Here is a 22,565-nt window from a genome sequence, read left to right as displayed (position 1 = left end):
TTGTAATGCATTTTGTAATTTGTATTTTTTTTATGGCTTTTAACGCTTTTTAACTCCATCTGCTCTTGGCTCTATTTATGGTTTTTTATTCATAATTTTTCCATCGTCCTGCTGCTTGTTTTTGTGTTTTTCCGGAATTTTTTTTGTTGTTGTCCTAAATGCCTCGCTTTTCTCGCTTGATTTCATCTTTCTTTCAATTCGTTCGTCTACTTTGTTTCCTAAATATATATTAATTTCTCTTGGCTTTTGAGCTGAGCTCTGGATAACGAAAACAAAAGAGGATTCTACTTTTACGTACGTTCATTCAATGTGATTATTCACCTTTTAGTGGGGATATCTAGTGATATCCTGGCCAGTATCTTGCCTACTTTGGCAATGGCTTGGTAGTCGGAAAAACAATTGGTCAGCAAAACATTTTGAAATCTTCTTTAAGCGATTCTTAAAACTTCTTGATCATTATCTTTGATTTTGAAAGAGAGTATGGAATGCCTTTCAATGGTTTTATAATTTTCTAAATTTTGTTTTTAATTTCTTTTCCTTCTATTTTTTTGAAAACCTTTTTGAGTATTTTTTCATTTTCAATTGATGTTTCATTTTCACATTTTAAACAGGAATTTAGTTTGAAATTTTATATTGCCTTCAATTTACATTTTCTTAAAGTTTTCTCAAAAAAATTAAAAAAAGGACTTTTTTTTTGAAATTTTCAAAAATTTTAGACATTTGTTTCAAATTTTAAAAGCCAAAAATTTCTTACTGAACTTTTCTTGTCTAATTTTTCTGTCTCACATTTGGTAATTAAAGAAGAATAAAAATTCCAATTCGAAAGGTTTTTTTGGCTTTTAAAGAATGGAAAACCATTTACAAAGCCTTTCTTCATTTTTCCTTACCCTTTTTTTTAGATTATTTAATAAAACCATTTGGAAAATTTTGTAAGCCTTTGCATTGCCTTTAACTACCATAATTTCTTATTTGAAGTTCAATTATATTTCTTTTAATTTTTCAAATCAGAATAAAGTTAGAAATTTATAATATTTTGTTTGATTCGAAACAATTTTCTTTTTCATTTTCCTGCCGCTGGAAATTTCTTTGAACAATTTTGTAATCCTTTTAAATATTTTTCTATTCATTTTTCTTGTTTTTCGAATTTTATTTAACCAAATTTTTAACATTGTTTAAAACTGCTTTGCAGAACTTTCTAAACCTTTTTAATTCTTTTTTCATTTACACTTTTTGTTACAATTTTTGTTTTCAATATTAAAAAATTAGAATATAGTTTAACATATTATAATCTTAATTTTTTTTACAAATTCTGAGTAATTCGTTCTTTCTTGACAATTATTAATTTAAAATAATTTCAACTTATTTGTTAAATTTTCTTTTCTGCATTTTAAAATGGAATATCATTAGAAATTTGTATTTTTCTTTGATTACAGTTTTTAGATTATTTTTTCTTCATTTTTGTTTTGCTTATAACTCAAAATTGAAAAACTTTTTAAGGCAATTAAATAATAACTTCATTGCAACAATCCCTAACATCCCCTGTTTATTTCCTTTCTCTTTTTAAATTTCTTTTAACTTTTATAGTATTTATTTTTCAAATTTTCCACTCAAAATGCTGTTAGCCTTGATAATCATTATTTCATTCTTAATTTTGAGTTAAAGGCTTAACTTTCTTTCTTCATTATTGTATAACCATTAAGAATATGATTAGATGTTACTGACCAATTGATTTAAAAATATATGAAATATAAAATTTCGTTTATCTTCTTGATTTTTCGGCTTTTCAAAGTATCCACAACATTTTTTTCCATTCAAAAATAGCTTAAATATAACATAAATATATCTTGAATAGAGTTTTTTTTAAAGTTCTTACAAAATAAGTAATGCCAAAAGAGAGTTTTGTTTGGCCTTTTAGGCCTTTTAAGTTGTACATCAAATATTTTATTTTAAAACAAACCTTAAACTTTAACTTTTTCAGAATGTTTTTGGAAAGGAAAGGCTTTTAAAGAGTTGCAAACTGTTTAAGTTTTCCAAAACCTTATTTTTATTCATTTAAATACATTTTTAAAATTTACAAATTTTTAAAGGCGTTTGGAAAGTAAGGAAAACTTAAAGAGAGCTTTTCAAGTTGCACATAAAATATTTTACTTTTTAGGAATAACTTTATAGAGTTTTTCAGAAGAGTTTTTAGAAAACCAAAAAAGAAAACTTAAAGGTAGAATTTTTTTTAAATATTAAATTTTAAAAATAATATCTAAAATAACTTTATGATATTCTGGAATATTTTTTTTAAGTAGTTAAAAAAATTATTAAAAACATAAAAAAAAGAGTTTGTTAGACTTAAAAGCAATGCAAATAAAATTTTGCATAAATAAGTTACTAAGTAAGTTAGTAACTTAAAAAACAAATTATAGAAAATCTAACAAGAGCTATGCTAAACTATAAAAACTTTCCCTATTAACCATTTCATATTTTAATTAAATTTTTGTTTGAATTTTTTCAGAAATTTCACGGATTTTTCCAAGGATCAACTCAACAGGAATTGTCTACAAAATAAACTTTCGATATAAGTTTCTGAATTTATTCCGGATTCTCCAATGGTGGCGACGCCTCCTCTCAAACTGTAAGAATCTTTTCAACTACTTTTTCTTTTTTTTTGCCATTACCAATAATTGGTTCAAAGATACTGCCTGATAACTGAATCTTGCTTGGATCCTAGATCTTCATTAGGCTGAGATTATAAATTTATAGAGATATTTTTGTAAGTTGAATGCTGCAGTGTGCAAGCCATAGCTTAGCCTTGGGCTTGCTCTCAAGTACCAATGGGTAAATAGACATCACTGATCAGTTTCGGTTGCTTTGCTTTGTTTTAATAACTAGGTACACACATTTAGTTAAGTTAGCTACGCGTGCTGCAAGGGGTTAAAAGGGGGGGAGTGGGAGTATTAGTTTTCTTTTTTTTAGATTTCTTTCTTGGGATTTTCTGGGTAAGCAGGACTTCTCCCTTAGACTGACAACCAAGGTGGGGGCTAGGACTGGTTCTGAATCTCAAATCGCCTTGTTTAATGCTAGTTAACTTAGTTCACGAATTATTATAACTAGAATTTAAAATTAAATTATACTATATATTAGATATTATATATTAACTTAACAACAAATTCAATCTCAATTCACGCAACAATTTCAATACAAATTTCTTCGTCAGACGAAAGGGGGGTATGGCGGCAGGGATGGGCTTAGGGATTCTTAGGATCTTGATTTGTTTAAGGGTCTTGATCTTTATCTGATTCCAAGAAGAGGTTAAGGAGGGGGGTGTGGGGTTTATTTTTGCTCGCACTTAAATGCTATAATCAATAGATCCATATATATGCATATATAAATATATTCGCTTAAACTTACGCGGCGTGTATACATAAATACATCGTTTTACATAAATATCATTCACATATATAATATATATATATATATAGATTATATGCTCGTATATATATATATAAGTATTGTATGTCTATATACTATCGACGTCTCGCTCTCTCTCGCTGTGTATGTCTGTCTCATTTGTCTGTCTGGATGTCAGTTTAGATGTCTGTCTGTTAATGTTATTCCACTCCAACTCTTTTCCATCCATGTGAGAATGTGCCTAAAAACTAGAGTATACGAGTTTGTTATCGTTATCGTTATCGTATGGCAAGCAACTCCATTGACGATATCGTTTAAGTTTATTTAAGTATCATGACATACATATCTCTCGGTGAAGCATCTTTGGCTTGGGTTTTTCACTGATATTCCTCTGTCTATCGCTGGTTTTAGCTCCTGTAATCGGTTTTTGTTTGTCTATCGAAGGGCTTAATTTCTGTTATCGCTTCTGTTCTTTTGTAGATTCTGCTTTAATCTTCAAATCAAACTGTTAATCGTTGCTTAACTCTTTTTATCGTTCGATTTTTTGCCTATCGATAATTTTACTTCAGCTATCACTCAATTTTTCTGTCGATTCTTTCTTCCGATTTCAGTTTTTTCTTCAAACTTCTACTTTAAACTTTCTGCTTTCACCCATTTCTTCTGCCTATCGATAAATTGGACTCTTGATATCTTGCATTTACCCTTCCGTCGATAGTGATACTCTTCTTTTTACTCAATTCTTATGCTCTTACGTTTTTGTTTGGCTTAAGTCTTCTCTGGTAGTCAGACTGTTTCTGCCTATCGATAGTTGATAGTTTTCTTTCAATACTTGAACTCCTGCTATCACTCAAACTGATTTACCACACATTTGATCTTCTCATCCATAGTTCAACTACTGTTATCGTTTCCTTCTTTTGCCCATCGATAGTGGAATTCATGCTATCGATACTTTAGCTTCTCTTTAGTTAAACTCCAACAATCGATCTTCACTTTCCTCGCCTAACTTTCCTATCAATGGTTAAACTCTAGCTAACTATCGATCCCTTTGCCTAGCCCTTGCGATCTTTCACCTCCTCTGCCGATTATTGATACACTATCGATTAGTATGATTTATCTCTAAACTATGGCTACAAAAAAAAAAAAGTTATCCATATATATATGGATCCATATATATATGAATGGTTAAGGAACACTCACATACACAGACACATATAAACGCGTGGCGTACTGGTTATCGGTATTTATCGCTAATATCTAATATCGTTTATCGCTATATCGAACACTCTTTTTAACGCACCGACAGATATTAAGCGGTGATCAAAGTAGAGAGCCCTCACACCTCGGCAACCTGGGGAAAAGGGTTTTGGTGGTGATGGGTTTTTACTGGTTTACTCTGGGCTGGGAAGGTATTTCTCGGTTATCGGTTGGATGTTGTAGGTAGGATCTCGAGTAGCGGTTGGTTGGGCATTAGATTAAATGCTACTCGATCGTCCCAGGCCCGAGGTGGTGGTTATATGATGCTTATGATGATGATGATGATGATGATGATGGCCTTTGTCCATCTTAGTGATGGACGCCATTGGCAATCCTTGGCCGTCGGTCCTCTGCGGGTTCTGCGGGTGTGAGAGTCAGCGCCGGTATTGAAGCTGCATGATATTTAGATATATGGCCAGTTCCAGTACCGGCTGCTACTGCTACCGTTCCAGCTGTAGCCGGTGGACTGGCACTCACCTCGTTCTCAGCCTGATGACATAGCTTTCCCTTTAGCCATGGCCATTTGATGGTCCTCACCAAAGTATTTCGAAAATCCTCACTGAACAGACAGTATATATAGAAGGTCAGGGAATAGTTGATCAATTCCAATAAATTTGCACTGGCCCTGAACACCTGAAAGGGGAAGCTTGGATATACCTCCGAGGCGATAGTCATATGTAATATAGCCATCGGTGATACGCAGACAAGGAACAAGATTGATGTGCTGCCAAGCAGTAGGAATAAACGACGCTCCTCAGCGAATTTCCTTGGGTCATCATCTTTCATATAACCATGGGCATGTGGACGGCTTAATACCATCTGTCTGCGTCGTTCGCAGGTTCTTCGATATACCATCATAATACGCATATTTAGGCCACCGATCACTAGTGTTGGTATTAGTTTAAAGATCACTTCTAGCATTATCTTATAGACACGATAGAAGATGGTCTGCTGATAGATGGTATTATCGCGTCTCAGATAGACATAGACATCTCTCGAACCGTACATGCATTTGATAAGTTCACCGCGAAAGATGCTCGGCAGATAGACAATGACAGTGGCCAGGCAGGTGAGGAAGACCACAACGCTGGAGGGAGGAGTGAGGTTTTGGTATCAGAAAAGGTAGTGCTAGGGAAGGGGAGCTTGGGGCTAACTTACCCTGGTGGTCCCATCACTGGCCTAGCAAAGCCGGGATGGCAAACGGATACGTAACGCTCAATGGTCAGTACTAGTAACATCATCACGCCAATGCCTAAGATGGTTTTTAGAGGGATAAATTGAACTTTTTAGTTAATGATTAACTAGAATCTTTGTTAAAGAAGCTTTAACATTAAAGAAGCTTTCCCAAAACCAACTAAATCATCAACGAACTTACAAATTCCAAACATCAACTTAAACTTAAAGCTAACACTCCAACCTTTGTTCAACTTCCGGGAAAGCTATGACCTTTGAAAAGCTCTCCCTGTTGCAAATCCGCCAAACCCAAGACTCACCCAAACAGCCATTGCCCAGATAAAGCTCCAAATGGGCAGTGTAGAAGGCTGGTCCGAATTTCTCCCATTGGCCTCGATCCTTGTGGACCAGCATACGGATGCCAAAGGGAATGGCAAAGACAATGGCCAACAGGGCGGCTGTGGAATAAGCTAGAAAAAGAAGTAATAGAGAGAGAGAGAGAGAGAGGGAGAAAAAGAATGGGAAAAAAGTAGAACAACAAAGGGATTAACTTGGGTAAATCTATAAAAATGTCCTTTATGGTTGAGTTTATGGCATAATTATGGCGCCGTTTCCTTGGCATGTGGCAACAGGAAGTCCTGGCTCATATACCATATACAGAGAGGACAACGGCGGCGGCGGCACACTCGAGAGGCAGGCGGGCCAAATGAATGGTTTTTACTTTCCGGTTGCCTTTTTCCTAGCATCCTTAGGTTTTCTTTTTGATAACTTTTTCTGCTTGTGAGTGTGCGTGTGAGTGTGTGTGTGTTGCCTGCGAGTGTGTGTGTGTTGTTTATTGATTTATTATTTTGTTTATGACCATATAATTACATTATTACTAATATCATGTGCGTCCTGCTGCTGCCTCTGCTGCCGCCCGCCAAATTGCTGTGCACACAAACACACAAGCAGGCAGAGCTTAATGTTCGATATATGACTTCCCCCCCAAAAAAGAAGGCGGAGAGAAAGGGGGCAAAGTGCGAAAAGGGGGTAGCCCTCTCATAATGATGGGCATCTAATTGGGCACAGGGACAACGCCACACACATCAATATAAATGTCAGTTCTGTTTGCGCCAAGCCAAGCCTGACAAGTGTCCTGCCGCCGCCATCGTCGCTCATCAGCAGGCAAACACTTTAGCCACCCCTTCCCTCACTCACCTCCTACACCTCCTCTCCTTTTACTATACAAATCTCTCATGTTGCTTATCCTGTCAGCAATGGAATTTTCTTTCGTTGAAGAACCAGCTAAGGCTAAAGCCTAGGACCAAATGATGGAGTGGCTAACAGAGAGAGAGATCTCTTTAAAAAACATTAATTTGAAAGCAGCCAAGATCGAGGAGGGAATCCCCTGGGCTAGCCACTTTGCCATTTCCCAGTTGGGCAATAAAATGAGTTTTTAACCCTCCCCCCCGCCGCCTCAGCAATGCATAACTTTGGTCAAAACAGGAAGATAGATAAAGAGGAGGGGGGAAAGACAGAGGGAGAGACGACGACGACGACGACACATGTGAGATGGAGTAGGCAAGCGGGACAGGACACCATTTGGTGGCAATGACCGCCAAATAACAAATGGGCCGCCAGTTCTGTTGGCATCGTAAAAAGGCTGCGAGCAGGAAAATATTTTTGTTATTTTAATAAAAATGAGCAGTGGGCAAGAAGGGAAGGGAGATGGGTTGGGTTGGGTTGGTTGGTCTGCTCTGATTTCGGTCATTATTACTCATACCAAGGCTGAGGAGGCAGCGGCGTGCGGCTCTTCACAACTTTTATTTACTGCCACTCGAGCAGAGAGAGAGAGAGAGTTGAGGCTGAGGCTGAGGCTGGTGATATTTCAGTTTAGTCACTGAAAGACCGAAAGGGTCCCGCTTTGCATTTCTCCTTTCCTTGGTTAGGCTTTCTCTTCTTCTTCTCCCCCTTTTGCCCTTGCTTCCAGACCTCATCCTCATCCTCCTACTAAGAGCCAGTCGAAAAAGGGCAATCAATTATGCTGCCATACCATGCGTATTACATTTGAAGCATTTTACATTTTATTTTCACATTTTGCATGGGCTTTTCCCTTTGCTTTTCCTTGCCCTAACTGACTATACCCTTTTATGGGGCACTAAAATTCTCAGCTTGATCGGCCACACACTTTTGGCCCCTGGCAGGTCATAAAGTCGAAGAGCTATCGGTTTGGTAATTGGGCGCGAGGCCTAAGGCCTTGGGTTTATCTTGATCTGAGTGTGATAGCGAAATGCAAAATGAAAAGTTAAGATGATGGAAATTTTGTACGGGGTTTTTGGGTGTTTTTGATAAAGGCTTTAAGATCAAGGAATTTGAATGGTTGGGGTCACCAAACTGTATCTTAAGCATGATAGCAGTTCTTGAAGAAAGAAGCTGAGATGTTTAGAAAAAGTCCATGGGAAGAAAGGTTGAAGGTCTTTATCATCTCTTAACTCTGTTTTCTGTTCTGTTTTAAGTTCAGCATCTTGGAGTATTGATGAAAGCATTGGGGTCACCTTTCTCTGTGATAAGAATAAAAGCAATACTTACTCAAAGTTAAGAAACATTAGCTGAAATCCTTAATAATATTGAATCCTTGTATGTCTTTTGCAAAACTAAACTTTGTTTAATAAGTTTAGTTTAATCATAGATCTTTAATGATGCTATCAGGGTCACCAATCTGTTAGCTTTACTGATAGCAGTTTTTAAAGACAAAGTTAAGATGATAAGATGAAGCTCAAGGTCTGTACCTTAACAAAACTCAGTTAAGCAGATTTTGAATCTTTTTATTTTTTTAAACGACAACCTTGGGGTCACCTTTTTTCATGGTAAGAATAAGAGCTATCTTACTAACAGAAAGTTTACATAAAAACTATGATTAAACTAACTTAAGGCCTTTAGCAAGTCTCAACTATGCTGATTATATAGCTAAAAAGAAGAATTCAAATTAAACATTGGGGTCACCTTTCTTCATGTTTGGAATAAGATCACTAACTAATAGAAAGTTTACATATAAGCTATAATAAAACTGACCTAATGTTTTTAGAAAGTCTCAACTAAGCTAGGAATATAAAAAAGCGAGAATTTTTATGAAACGTCGGGGTCACCTTTCTTCATGTTAAGAATAAGAGCCATAACTAGTAAAAAGTTTACATGACAACTTTGATAAAAATGACGTAACATCATTTTCAAGCCTCAACTAAGTTAAGAATAAAGTTAGAAATTAGAATATCATAAAGAAACATTGGGGTCACCTTTCTCTAGACTTGAGACAAAAGCAATATCTACGACAAAGCTTAGATGCATTAACATAAAACCTTGACAATATGTAATCTACATGCTCAACTTATCGCAACTCTAACGAATAATAGTTTAGTCACATAATTTTAATAAATCATTTTGGGGTCAGCAACCTCTCTGCTTAGCCAAGTGCAACCCTTCTAAGCTAGGGTATTCCCTCCACCCTTCATTTTGGTTAAGAATTTCCCATGACAAGTAAAGTGAGTCGCATATTTCTGTTTTCCTTGTTCCGTACAGTTTTCCTTCTTTGGGGAGGGGTTTCACCATGAGTGATAGTCGAGTCTAAAAAATTACCAGCAAGTGGCGGCGTTGACAAAGTTGCCTTTTTTTTTTTGTTTTCTTTTTTCTTTCGTTGTTGCCTTTCCTAAACCCAAAAAAGGGAAGGAAGGGAGCCAGAGGGAGGGGGCGGGTAGCTCATTAATCAATTAAAGCGCCATAAAGCAAACGAGTGTCTAATAGAGTTGACATGCTGTCTAATACAGCAGAAAGAAAAGGGCGGGGCAGGGCTTAGTAGCTGGGCTCTGCATAAATTTCCATGGGGTTAACCCAGGTCTCGGCTCTCATCTAATGAAATAACTTTCAATGTAGTAGGGCGCACGCATAGGCACAGTCGCACGGCGGTACGCATACATTAGCCGCATTGTGTGGCAGCTTCAATTTCGGCAGAAATCGTCGAGGTTAATGAATAAATTCTGTGCGGCATACAATGGCCAGCTCTCAGAGTTGAAGGAAATTGCGGAATAGGAAATATACTCGCATATATATATGTTCTAAAGCGAAACTCAATTTGGCAATCAGTCAAGAGTCGAGTTGGGTTCTTTCTACTGCTCCTGCTGTTTCTTCTCCTTGACTGGTGGCTGCTAGAGGAGGATTCAATGTGTGGCATGAAGAAGAAGGCATACGAGTGTCTCACCCTACAGTTTTTGTGGCAAATAGAAATCCAATATGGGTTATCGCAAATCATACTCGAAACTGGAAATGAACATGGGTATTTAGGTTTGTTTTTTTCTTCTTTCCCCTGTCTTCTGCTGTTGAAAAGTCTCAGGGAGAGAGAGAGAGAGAGGCATGAAGCAGGAACAAGTCCTAATCAAATGTAGAACAAGAAAGAAGTCATAAAGTCCTTGAGGCAGCAACTTCAAAGGCTGTTGCATTTTTGGTCACAAATTCGAATTGGTTACCAAAACCCATTGTTCTTTTTAGTTTTTTACTAATCACTGCAGCAGTACATGATTTTTCCCTGGTCAATGTACTTGGATTTCACTTTACTTTCTATGAAAATTCAAATTTGCACACTTCAAACTGTTTGTAATTTGCAGAATTATGGTCAATGGTATGTTGGCCTAATTGAAGGAAGAGAAGAAAAATAATAATTACAGGGCGAGGAGGCTGCAAAAATGCTTTTTTGTCAAAGGCAAAAATTTCGCATTGCAAATTGTTAATTGGTGGAAATTGGGAAAACAGATATGCTTGTGGCTGGAAAATGTGGCAAACATTTTATTAGGAAATGTTGCTAATGATAATCAGTTTACTAATAACTACCCTTTGGTCGTCAGTTTTTCCAGCGTGTAAATTTGAATTTTGTTTGATGGCTTTTTATACCCGTTACTCGTAGATTCAAAGGGTATACTAGATTCGTTGAAAAGTATGTAACAGATAGAAGGAAGCGTTTCCGACCCTATAAAGTATACATATATATTCTTGATCAGGATCAATAGCGAAGTCGATTGAGACATGTCCGTCTGTCCGTCCGTCCGTCCGTCCGTCCGTCCGTCCGTCCGTCCGTCCGTCCGTCCGTCCGTATGAACGCTAAGATCTCAGGAACTATAAAAGATACAAATTTGAGATTAAGCAAGGAGATTCTTGAGGTCCCGGGACAGTGCAAGTTTATTTCAGCATCCTGCCACGCCCACTCTAATGCCCACAAATCACGAAAAACTAAAATCGCTGAAATCTCGGAAACTATTAGAGCTACAAAGTTTAACTTCAGTATGTATAAACTTTAGATGTCAGCGCATCTTTAGGTGGTGCTAGTCGGGGCACTCGACTATAGCGTTTCCTCTTGTTGCAACTTAAAAACTGTGAAAATAAAATTACGAATTCTCACGCTGCAAAGGGAAAATAGGAAATGAAGAAATTGATAGAACTTAGCTTTGCTTTTGCCAATTGCTGGCTGCATTCTGCATAGTTTTCGATTAGCTTCAAGTTGGTCATTTGGAGGAAGGAATTCTCATTACACTCTCAAAGTACAAGAGATATTTGAGTATTGGTTTTCGCATGTGGTTAGAGATTAATAGGAATTTTGACTGCCTGACTGCCTGCCTGCCCACCGTCGAAATGTGGTTGCCATAAGGAATTTAGCTAGTTTTGGGTTTTCGAATTAAGGCTAAGGAATGTGTGTGAGTAAGTTAAGTTAACAGCCACACCACCCTTACTTACCCCTCATGTAAATGTAGGCAGTGCCACGCATATTCCGCCTGGTTAGGACAATCAGATTGAGGACATTGCCTATGATGCCCATGGCACAGATGATGGGCAACACCAGGCCATAGCAGTATTCCCTTAGCGATTCCGTACGCGGATCCTCCACATCCTGTAAGGATAGTAAACAAGTGTATATAGAGTATATGTGTAGAGTAGGGGGTTGGGTTGGGTGGGGGTGTAAGAGAACAGCTCGTAAATCATCTCTTTGTGGCGCTTTGGCGCTTTTGTTGGCTCTGCGTTGGTTGGTTGGATGGGTTGCGGCAGATAAAAATTCAATAGTCAACTTGACACTTTTATTTTGTGACTTTTTATGCACACACACAGAAACCACCTTACCCCCGCCCACCCCTTTCTAAGCTTCTTGGCTGCTGCTACTTGCTACTTGCTGTTTGCTCTTCCTTTTGCTGCCTTGCATGTGTGGGTGTGCGGGGGTGTGCCTTACTTTTCACATCCTTTGCCCTTTGTTTTCTATTTTTGCATTCGGCAAAGGCCCGCCTTGAGCCAGAGTTGAGTTCCCAATAAAGCAGCTTTTCGTTGGCTGTCAACGAAAGGACAACTAGGACAACTTTTAGTACCTCATATTAGTGAGGTGAAAGGTTAATAATGGAAAGAAATTGTTAGGGATGCTTTCTCTTATATAGTTTTTCCATAAACTTACAAAATTTAAGTTTTTTTAATCTTTTTTAAGCAATTTTTCCCCACAAATTGTTGTAAAATTACCTAAAAAAAGGAGTCTCTGATTTATCTTTCTTAAAACTTTCTTTGCCAAAGAAGACATTTATTGGGCAGCCCCGCCCAAAAGTTATAACCCTAACATTTTGTATGAGAAAAACTCTTTTTTTTTGTTACCAGCAAAGTCAAATTTCGTTTTTTTCGTTTTTTAACTTGTTAGCCATTTGCTAACGGGGTTAGCAGGGCTTTAAAGAGTTAAGTGAGCCTGGCAACTGGTTGTCTTGGTTACGATGGAGGCCATGCAACTGAACCTGCTGTGTCCTGAAATGAGCATTCTTTACCTTCTTTTCTTTCCCACCACCCCCTACCCTAAATGTTAGTCAAGCTACTGCTGCTGCTGCTGCTTTTAGTTGAAAAACATTTTGAGAAAAACATTTCCCGCGGCGACCGAAAGTAGGCAACAGTTTTTCTGCACAGCAGGCAGCCTTCCTTCGAAGGCTAAGGCAACCACAGAGAGAGAGAGAGCCTGGAACGAACAGGGCCAACTAACACTACTAAACCAAGGTACGCCTAGATGGCCCAATGGCCAAGGCAAAAGGCAGAAGATACGAAATGACCGAAAACGCACTCACCCGATAGAAGTCGTCCCTTAGGTCGCTGCTAAAGACAGACGTGGCATTGGCAGTTAGGACATCGGCGCTGGTGGTGAGATTCGAGCCCCAGATGAACGAGCAATAGGCGGGATCCTCTTGTGTGGTATAGAGACTCGTTATCATAGTTCCTCCGCTGTAACCGCCGCTGCGAATCACAAGTTTAATTTGTGTAAGTAAAGTGCAGGGACCGAACGAAACCGTGAATCCGTCTGTCTGTTCGTTGAGAAATTGTGTGTAAAAATAGTCGATTCTAGAGGTCCCTCTTCCTTTTCCCACTCCCACTTTAGATTCACTGTTTCTTTGGCCAGGCTGGGCTCATGAATGAATGGCTTTGGAATGTGGCAGTGCTTGCTGCTAGGAGTCCTCCATTCCGATTGCCATGTAATTTAAATAGGAAGAGGGGGAGGGGTGGCTGGGAGGGGGCAAACCGACTGTGACGCGACTAGCGGAAACGGAAGCGTTCACTTCTATATATACAGTGCGATAAAAACAAAGAGCAAAAGAAACTCAAACAAACGATAAATGAGGGGAGGTAGGAAGGAAGAGAAAGAGAGGGGGATACTGTAGTAAGGCGGGGCTGGCAGTTGGCGTAACAATTGGGACTTTGATTGCCGACGCGCACAAACAAATCAACGAAAAATTGAAAAGCAACTGCCAGAGAGGCGTAAAAATAAAATGCTGGAAATAATTGCGAACCGTAAATAAGTTGGCAATGAATGGGAGTATAAAAGGTTCTTACTGTAGGCGTGTTATTATATTATATCAGAAATCTATATTACTATATAGTATAAAGATAACAAAACACAGACACACACACCTGATCGGATCCGGGGTGCTAGTGGCTCCGTTCAGCCTGTTTAGTGCTCGAAGTGCTGCCAGCGTACTTCGGCATTTGGTTCATAGAATCTTTGCCGGTGACATGCCCGGGCAGAGTTGGTTGCAATTCTTGCAATCCTGACATACTCCTGCATTTTGTGGGACCTAAAAGTAGGATAAGAAAGAGAAGAAAGATGGAAGACCATCAAAAATATAATATTATGTTACTTGTCTATCGTTAGTCGTCGACACTTTTTGTCCTCGTGTGTGTCATGTATACATGTTTTATTATGCGACAGGACACTCAGGATGTGTCTCACACACACACCCACACACACACTCGGATGATTATTGACATGTGGGCTGCGGCGGCAACAGGTGTGTTTTATTTGCGCTTGCCCAGCCCAACCACCCTCTCCCTAATGCGCGCCCGTCTAAGCGCTAAAATCAACGTTGACAGGCAGCAGAAATTCGTATAAAATATTTGATAAATTGCCCCCAAGCCAGCAAACAAGCGGGAATGTTGGCTAAAAAAAAATAAGTATATATATAAGGACTGAGCTTTAAGGGCAAACAGCGCGCCAGCGTTAATGGCTTTGTGTCAAAATGGTGAAAAGAAAAACAAAAAGCAAAAAAGCAGCAGCTCGACTTGCTGCCTCGGGTTGCAGCTCGAAAGTATGCAGCGCTTTTTTTGCGTTGGCCACATTGGGCGTATGGGCAATGGACGTAGATTTGCATATATCACGCATACGCACTGTGAGGCATACGCTAGCAAAGCTGAAAATGGCACTCGAAACACCTTTGTGCGGTGACACAAACATGACACAAACTTAATTTCTCCAAGGCACAACATAAAAGCCAACACAGCCAAAGCAGGTAGCAAAACCAAGGGGATTCGACGAATACCAGGAATGTGTGTGTGGTTTCTACTGTCGAGAGTGTTTACTGTATGACAAGGTGTTCAGTAATAGAGGGGGTGGGAGTCTGTGTTTTTCCCTCGTTCTCTGGCGTTCTGGCATAATTTATGCCTGCGATTATCATAATAATTCGCCAGACCAACGTCCGACACACACGACTGCCTCGGTATAGGATGGTTCTTAAGGGTGGTGCCAGGCTATCTCTGTGTGTGTGCGTGTGGGTGTACTGGTTGTGGGTGTCGACTGTCAACTGTCGCTTGTTAGTTTTTGGTTTTCGAGCTCTCTTCGCCGCTGCTGTTTGCCGAGCACTTACAGTTATTGCGGTTTAGTTTGCTGGGTGAATAAATAGAAGCCCGGATCGGTTCGGTTTGCTTGATGGGCAAGTTCTGCCCCTCTTGATGTCAGCTGTTTTGTCTTCCTCTCTCTCTCTCTATCCTTCCAGGGATTTGTTTTACATTTTACATTTCCTTTCCTTGTTCGTTTTAGTTTTTCTCTGTTCTTTTCTGTAGTTTTTCTTGGCTTGGCTTTTCCATTTTATTCGGTTAACAAACAGCAGTTTGTCATTTAAACAAACATGATGGTGGTGCCCTGCTCCGGGGTTGGTTTAAGGGGGGTGGGGACAAATGCCATGTGAGAGTGACTTGGCCTGTTTATCTTTCCACCGAAACGCAGGACATACAGCAAAGCAAAGCCAAGACAAGCCAAGCCAAGGCAAAACCGAAGCATGGCTTAATGGACCTGCTAGGGGTTTTTCCCGATTTTTTCCCCCCTTTTCTTCGCTTTCGTTTTTTTTTTTTGCCACCAGCGATCCATCTATCTCTATCCCTGTCTGTTGCCGCATGTGTGCTGGCATGATTAATGCCTTTGTTTACATTTCCCGCTTCACGTTTTGGTTATTTTCTTTTGGGGCCTGCCAGCCAGAGTCGTCGCCTGCCCGCCCTTTTCCCTTTTGAATTTCCACAACCCAACCCCCCAACCCTCCAACCCCCTCCACATATTTGCGGCCGGGGCCTGGCAAACGAATGATATGTTTAACAAAAAAGTTTAACGCAAATTAAGTCAAACTGGCAGCGCTTAACGATGTGCGACATAGATGAATATCCATGTGTGTGTAGCTGTGTGTGTGTGTGTTGTGCCTTGGCCATGCCATATGCCATATGCCTGTGTGAGTGGACAGTTTTCCTCCACGTTTTTTTTTTTTTTCCTTTTCGATTTTTCGATTTTCTGGGCGGTTCTGCTGGTTCTACTCGACTGGCTCTTTAATTTACAAACCCAAAATGATGTGGCCCTAGTGACAGGCTAGCAGCTAGCTAGCTGGCTGGACAAGCCCTGTCAGCCAGGATATGCACACACATACATGTGTACATAATACACTAATACACACACACACAGACACACGGACAGACAGCAAATTAAGTTTTTGCAGCAACAAGAATGAGCAAACTGTAAAAGGAAATCAACTCAAGACAAAGTTTAAGTAGATTCCCAGAATCCTGTTGAAGGCAAAAAGCCAAGGACAGTGGGTTTAAGCAGGGAAAATTGTAAATGTTTTTTTTGTATATATAATTTAAAGAAGAGGGAAAATTCAAGGAAAAGGTTTGGAAATCAAGGAAGTTTACCTAAGATATTTTTTGATATTTTTTTATAAAATTAAACAAATTTCTATTTTTAAATCTCTAAAAATCTGTTTTACGCCCACTGCTCATTAATATTCATTGTTAATTTTAAATCAGACTTTCGCTTACTTCGAATAGGTTTAGTATTTGGTATGTACATATGTCTTCTTGGTGGAAAAGTTGTCCCAATCTGTGTAGCTTGAGGCTGCTGCTGCCTCTAATCACCCTTGCCGCCTCTTGGCCTGGCCACCCATAAAAATCAACAAACACATGGATAGACTCAACCAGAACGATGGCAGGATAAACTTGTTCCATCTGTTGGCCAAAGTCGTTGAGCGTTGACAGCCTCCCATGTGTGTCCTTTCTGACCATTAAGTTTTTAATTTCCCTGGCAGGACATGGCCGCTCCTGCTGCTGCTGTTGCTGCTGTTTGCTGCTGCTACTGTTTGTTGACCGACCACCTTTTTCGGCGTTTCTGTCGTTTCAGTTTTTTGTTTGCTTTTAATTACGCAATCATTTTATTTAATTTTTTCCGCCCTCCAATTAAGCTTTTAATTAAAACCCCAAGGCAACCGAAAACTTGAACTTCTTTGCTTTGGCTTTTCTATATTTTCTTTTTTTTTTCTTTCTTTCTTTTTTTCCTCTTCTATTTCTTTTTTCCTATTTTTCCTGATGGCTTGCCAAAAACTAAACGAGTTTTTAATCGAAAACTTATCACAAAGAGTGCCGGCGCCTGCGCTGCCCGATTAATTTTCAATTTAAATTTACATTTGTATGCACAGCAGCAAGCATCAGGCATCAGGCAGCAGCAGCAGTACCAGCAGGCAGCAGGCAGGAGACTAGCAACTTTGGCCATAAATTGGCATGACCAGTTTGTTGTTGTTGTTGTTGTTGCTCGCTGGGCAGTTATCGAAATTGCTTAACGGCAATGGGCCATTCCGCTGGGGATTGTACCAACCCACCCACAGCGTGAGATAAACATGCAAAGTGTGTGTCCTTAGTGTCCTGGCAGGTCACCAGAATGTGCGTGTGTAGTCCACGGTAAGAAAACTAGTCTCAGCATGAGAAACTTATTGAGATCTTAGGGGGATGGATGGCTTTATTAATGGGGATGATAGAGTGGTTAGGGGAAGGTAACTTGGCTGGATGGATTTTTCATAAATAGTCTGTACATTTTTGAACTATTTTTGTGTTGGTTTGTGTAATTTTTGTGTAATTTTTATACATTTTAAGTGCGTTTGAAAATTATTTCTTAAGGACACTACTTGAAGTGGAGAAGCCGAGAAGTATGCAGTGAAAAATGCCAAATTCTTCTTCAGGAGGAAATTTATTTTTTTTTTTTCGTTTTTAACTTCTATTTTGCCATCCTTTTAGACACCTTTTTTGGTGATTTCATTAACTATTATATACTAAAAAGCTTGTTTTAGTTATACTTTCTCCTATTTTTCTAGTTTTTCCAATCACTATTCCTTTTTTTTCGCCGTGCTTTTCCGGCCATTCTCAGTCCATATTTCGATGGTTGGTTGGTTGGTTCTCGGGGGACCACCGTTAACTGCTGCCAGCTGATGCCGCTGATGGCCGTTTAACATTTGACCCACACATTTTAAGCTCGTTGCCTGGCATCCCAGGAGTTTGTCAGTTTCAACTGGCGGGTTCTTGGCTCTTAAATAATGTTGTGCTGCGCTTTTGCCACTCTCGACAAACGTGACTTTTGCTGCCAGTTTGGATTTGGGTACTAGACTACTACTCACTTTTTTCTCTTTCTTTTTTTTCCAACTTGAATTTGGAACGAAAATAGTTGAAGAGGGAGGGAGGGGGGGCACAGAGAAAGGGAGAAAGGCCCCCCCAGGGCCATTGTTGTTGAATCTGAATCTGAATCTGCGAGCTGTTAGCTGCGAGCTGCTAGCACGGGACATAACTTGTAATAACGCGCTGACCCCGACACAAACACAAACACATTCACACGCATACACAGATATACGAACAGAAGTACTAATACGAACACTAACACTAGCACGCACACATGAACACCCTGCAAAACAAAAAAAAAAGAAAGAAGAGGGGGTGGCGTGTTAAAGGGGGGGAGGGGGCGACGAGACGTGCGCGCGGTGGATTGTCGTTGGCGGGAAAATGCACTCAAAATGAAAATGAAATGTCAACTTACCCGCAGAGGCGTGCGAAGGGCAGAGATGACGCTCTCGTTGCGGCTGCTGCGTTTTGTGGCAGCAACACGTTGTTGTTGTTTTTGTTGTTGTTGCTGTTGCTGTCCCAGTTGCTTTTCTTGTTGTTGTTGTTTTTATTGGCTGTGGCTGTAGCTCTGTAGCTTTGTTGTTCCTTTTGGCAGTGGTTCTTTGAAAAACTTATTCGCTACTAGTGAATATAATTCAGCTGCTGGCTAAAGTCTTTCCTTCTTCATTGGCCTTTAGCCTTTAGCCTTCTTCTTTTTTGGCAGTGACTGTGTGTGTGTGTGTGTGTTGCAGCTGCTGTGGCAACTTTAATTGGCAGTGTTGCGCTCGGTGGGTGCGATGGGTGGTGCAAGATGAGGGCGATCTGTTAGAGAGAGAGAGAGAGTGAGGTTGTAACATAAATCTGCACTTAAATGCGTTCAGCGGTTGCAGTTTGGCAAAGGGCTTAAGGCTTTGCCACACACACACACACAGACAGAAACACATTCACACACTGCACTTACCCAGAAAAGCGAAAGTTGGCCTTTCTGTTGCCTACTTTTGTGCGCCAAAAAGTTTTTCTCGCCTTTTAATCCCTTTTTTTTTTTGAACTGAAACTCAACTCACGCACTTTTACACACTCTGTTTTGTTTTTTATATATTTTTGTATTTTTGGTTTTTTATTTTTTGTTTTTTTTCTTTTGGTTTTTTAATTTTCTGAGTACCACTAACAAAGTTCGATCCACTAAAACTTTCTGTTTTCACTTTTGTTTTATCTTTCTTTTGGTTTTTTTATTTTTTCTTTGTAAGCCCTTCAGCAACCACAAAAAAAATAATAAAAAAAATTTGCAAAAAAAAAAATTATCAGAAGAGTTGGCAGTGTGATCTGTTGCTGCTGTTTCGGCGGTCCAAATGCTAAAGGAAACTATTGCTGCTGCTGTTGCTGTTGTTGTTGTTCTTGATGCGGCTGCTGCTGCTGCTTCTTGCGCTGAGGTTGCTGCTGCTGCGACACATCCATGTCGTTCGACTGCCCACGAGCAACTGAGTGGCAACTGGCTGGTGTACCTCCTTTTATAGCAGTTGAAAGGGGATTGAAAGTGTCAGTTGAAAGTGAGAGCTTTCAATGAGAAAGTAGGGAAGATTTTTTGGGGATGAAATTTCCCTGTTTGAATGCAAGAAGGTTGATCAACAGGATGGCAGCTGCTGCAGCGGCTGTAACGGCTGTTTTTTTTTTCTTCTTGTGATGTAACTTTGGGTAAGGGTAGGGAGGGGGTGGTAGGGGAGAGATGGCTGGTGTAGTAGGCAAACAATCTGGTCCAGGTTGGAGCTCAGCCAGCAGGGCATGAAATCAAAACAAATATAAATACCACAGCGAGATGGCGTTGGCCGCAGCTGCAGAATGAGTATCAAAATCAGAGCCACCCACTTGCCTGCCAACCACCCAACACAGAAAAGTTGGCAGCAGCAGTCGTCCTGCTGGTAAGCTGCTGCTGCTTATCTTCTTTCGGTTTCCTAAGCCTTCGCCGGATTACGGATTGCGTATTGACAATCACGGCAATGCCAGCCAGATACCCAGATACCCACCCAGATATGGCAAAAAAAGAAGGCGGCAAGAGAAAGTGGAAAAGTATAGGAGGAGAGAGTAGAAAGTAGTAGAAGTGCGGGAGACAGTCGTCGTGTAATACCCAGACAGTTGCACAGCCTGCAAATATCAGCTGTCTCAACCGGTTCTGTTACTGCTTCTGATTCTGATTCTGATTCTGATTCTGGGCATTAAATGGCAGCCTCCTCCTAGTTAGCACACACACACACACACACATACAGCCTAGCTTGTAGGCCACTTTCTTTCTTTACTACACCACCCTACGCCCTACGCCCTACCGCTCTACCGCCACCCCTTTTTCGGCCCATTTGGCAAGCCCACGTTGACGATGAGGACGACGTCGACGCCAGCGTCGAACTCACTTGAGAACTATTTCAATAAGCGTTATGCACGCATTGTCCTTCACCCTGTTTTCTCCACTGTCACACAGTGTGTGTTTGTGCCTGTGTGTGTGTGAGTGTGAGTGTGTTCGCCACCTCGCTGCAGTTTCCCCTTCCTTTTCCCCTTCCCCATCCTTTTTGGGCCAACAAAAGAAGAGCAAAAATTCAGTCAGAGATAGAGCTCACTTGGTTGGAAGAGATTTTAGAATGTGTCAGAGGATAGTTTGGGTTTTTAGAAAGATTTTGATTGTTTTTTTTTATGTTTGAAATTTAATTTTTTTGATAATATTTTTAATAAATATAGAAGATTTTTTATTGTTGTTAAGTCACAAATATTTTGGGATTCTTAAAACAATTTTTAAAGGTAGAAATTAGTTTTTCTTTGAAAAGAAAACTGAAGAAGTTTTGCCTAAACGTATTTTGTTGCCTACTTTTTGGGTTTATTTTAAATTTGAGATTTAGCTCGCCTTAAATAGCTTTTAGTCTTATTAATTTCTTTTGAATAACATTATTTTATATAGAACATAATAATCTTTAAAAAAAATACGTTCTTCTTATGAAATTTTAATTTCCTTTGACTAAAATAAACTGTTTGTAAGTCCAGTTACTTTTCCCTAGAGAGTAACCGCTTTTCATCATTGTACCGCTCGCTTTTTCCGTTCATCTTCTATTTCCATTTTGCCATCCGTCCGTCGCCAGCGTTGTCGTTACTGTTGTTGTTGTCTGCGTTGCCTACAAGCAATTTGCGGCGTTTTACATTTTGCATTTTGCGATTCTCATTTTGATTTTGATTTCGGTTGCAGTCAGCGTTGCTGGCATTGCTGCTTCCTGTCATTTTTGTCGTGTGTGTGTGTGTGTGTGTTAGTGTATGTATATGTGAGTCCTTTTGTTGATTGTCATCTCTGTCAGTCAGAGTACATTCCTCCCTCCATCGTCCTGTGCCCTGCCTGGTGAGCCGCCTTAAGTGTCTGTCTGTCTGTTTTTCTTTTTTTTTTTGCTACGTCCGTGTGGCTGCGTGTTTTTCCTTGACTGGGCCACCTTGCGCCAATTATTGTCGCCTTGCGACGCGACTTTTCAGCTTTTGGCATCAGCATGATGGCGGGGCATGTGCCGGCCATGGCAGCATCCTCACGAAATGCCAACGATGAGTCCAGGTCCACGTTCCCGTCCAAAAGCAGATCAAACAAACGACGAGCACATAGACAGAGTGTGTTCCTTTGGCTCAGCAGACAGCAGACCTGCTTTTCCGCCGCCGCCGTCGCCGTCGCCTCCTTTCCTTAGCTTTAGCTTCCCTTCCCGCCTTTGCCTTTCTTTTTCTGTTCCGCCGTTCCGCCTTTCCGCATTTCCATTCCCGCGCCGAGTCAGCCATTTTTCGGTAAGTAGGTCAGTGGCAAAGCTCGCGAAACGAGGGTGGCTAGATAAGTTTTGTGGGTGGTTTTGGGTAGGGTTTTTTGTTGGTTTTTTGTAGATTTTTGTTCGTTCTTTTTTTAAAGGTTTTTCTTTCTTGGGCTAAGGAGGGTTTATTTTATATTAGCCAGAGATTTTGAATATATTTTTTTAAGCTATTTCCCTGTAAAATGTTGCCTTAAATGTTAAATTTTAATATACATTTTTATGATATTTCCTTATAAAAATGTAGCTTTAATTTTGAGATTTTTAAATATATTTTAATTACTTTTTTCTTTTACAAAAGTTAACTTTATTTTTTACTTTAAAAATCAGGGAAAAATATTTAAAAATAAAGTAAAATCTATAAAATATAAGTTTATTTGCTAGCTAACTTAAAGACAATTTGATAGTGATATAATTTAAAATTAAGAAAAATTTATATATTTTTAATTTAAAACCTACTAAAAAGTGACCAATTTTTCTATAAAAGGAAGTAAGTTAACCCAAATCAACTTTGAAAAATCTCTCAAAGAAGTCTTAAGACTTACTCCACATAAATTTTCTAATATAGGGTGACCCATGTAGCATTTGCTTTTTGAACTATCGGTAATTTTGACTTTCGAATGTCATTGTCAATGTGTCAGATATTTAGTAGAAGGTTTGTGAAACGAAAATTGTGAAGGATAATTGGGAAATATTAATAATTTTATAGCGATTTTAATACGCAAA

The 22,565-nt window shown here is 39.5% G+C and overlaps 1 protein-coding gene across 2 annotated transcripts; it reads right to left on the bottom strand.

Annotated features, from left to right (window-relative positions):
- Positions 1–4,833: 4,833 nt before the first annotated feature.
- On the bottom strand, positions 4,834–20,561 carry LOC108109986 (probable G-protein coupled receptor B0563.6). Of its 2 annotated transcripts, XM_017218821.2 has the most exons (9): positions 18,989–20,560; positions 18,464–18,849; positions 13,768–13,931; positions 12,930–13,095; positions 11,581–11,734; positions 6,147–6,296; positions 5,812–5,905; positions 5,131–5,740; positions 4,834–5,012 (listed from the first exon to the last, which is right to left on the bottom strand). In XM_017218821.2, exons 4-9 carry the CDS (start codon positions 13,071–13,073, stop codon positions 4,872–4,874), a joined length of 1,293 nt encoding a protein of 430 aa, XP_017074310.1. In that variant the 5' UTR covers positions 13,074–13,095; positions 13,768–13,931; positions 18,464–18,849; positions 18,989–20,560; the 3' UTR covers positions 4,834–4,871. The 2 variants fall into 2 exon arrangements, with proteins under 2 accessions (XP_017074310.1, XP_017074309.1); XM_017218820.2 differs by having other exon boundaries at positions 4,834–5,740; positions 18,989–20,561.
- Between the last annotated feature and the right edge of the window lie 2,004 nt (positions 20,562–22,565).

This window comes from Drosophila eugracilis, unplaced genomic scaffold (assembly GCF_018153835.1).
Source record: "Drosophila eugracilis isolate 14026-0451.02 unplaced genomic scaffold, ASM1815383v1 contig_394, whole genome shotgun sequence".
Taxonomy (NCBI): Eukaryota; Metazoa; Arthropoda; class Insecta; order Diptera; family Drosophilidae; genus Drosophila; species Drosophila eugracilis.
Note: the sequence above shows the minus strand (reverse complement) of the source record. Positions and strands in the feature narration are given on the sequence as shown.

What these genes read in the sequence shown, in the direction of transcription:
- LOC108109986 (XM_017218820.2), bottom strand. Translation starts at nt 13,073, where the DNA reads ATGATAACGAGTCTCTATACCACACAAGAGGATCCCGCCTATTGCTCG. An exon ending in TAAGGGACGACTTCTATCGG is followed by an intron (nt 11,735 to 12,929) that starts GTGAGTGCGTTT and finishes CTATCCTTACAG; the next exon opens with GATGTGGAGGATCCGCGTAC. An exon ending in CCAGTGATGGGACCACCAGG is followed by an intron (nt 5,741 to 5,811) that starts GTAAGTTAGCCC and finishes TCCTCCCTCCAG; the next exon opens with CGTTGTGGTCTTCCTCACCT.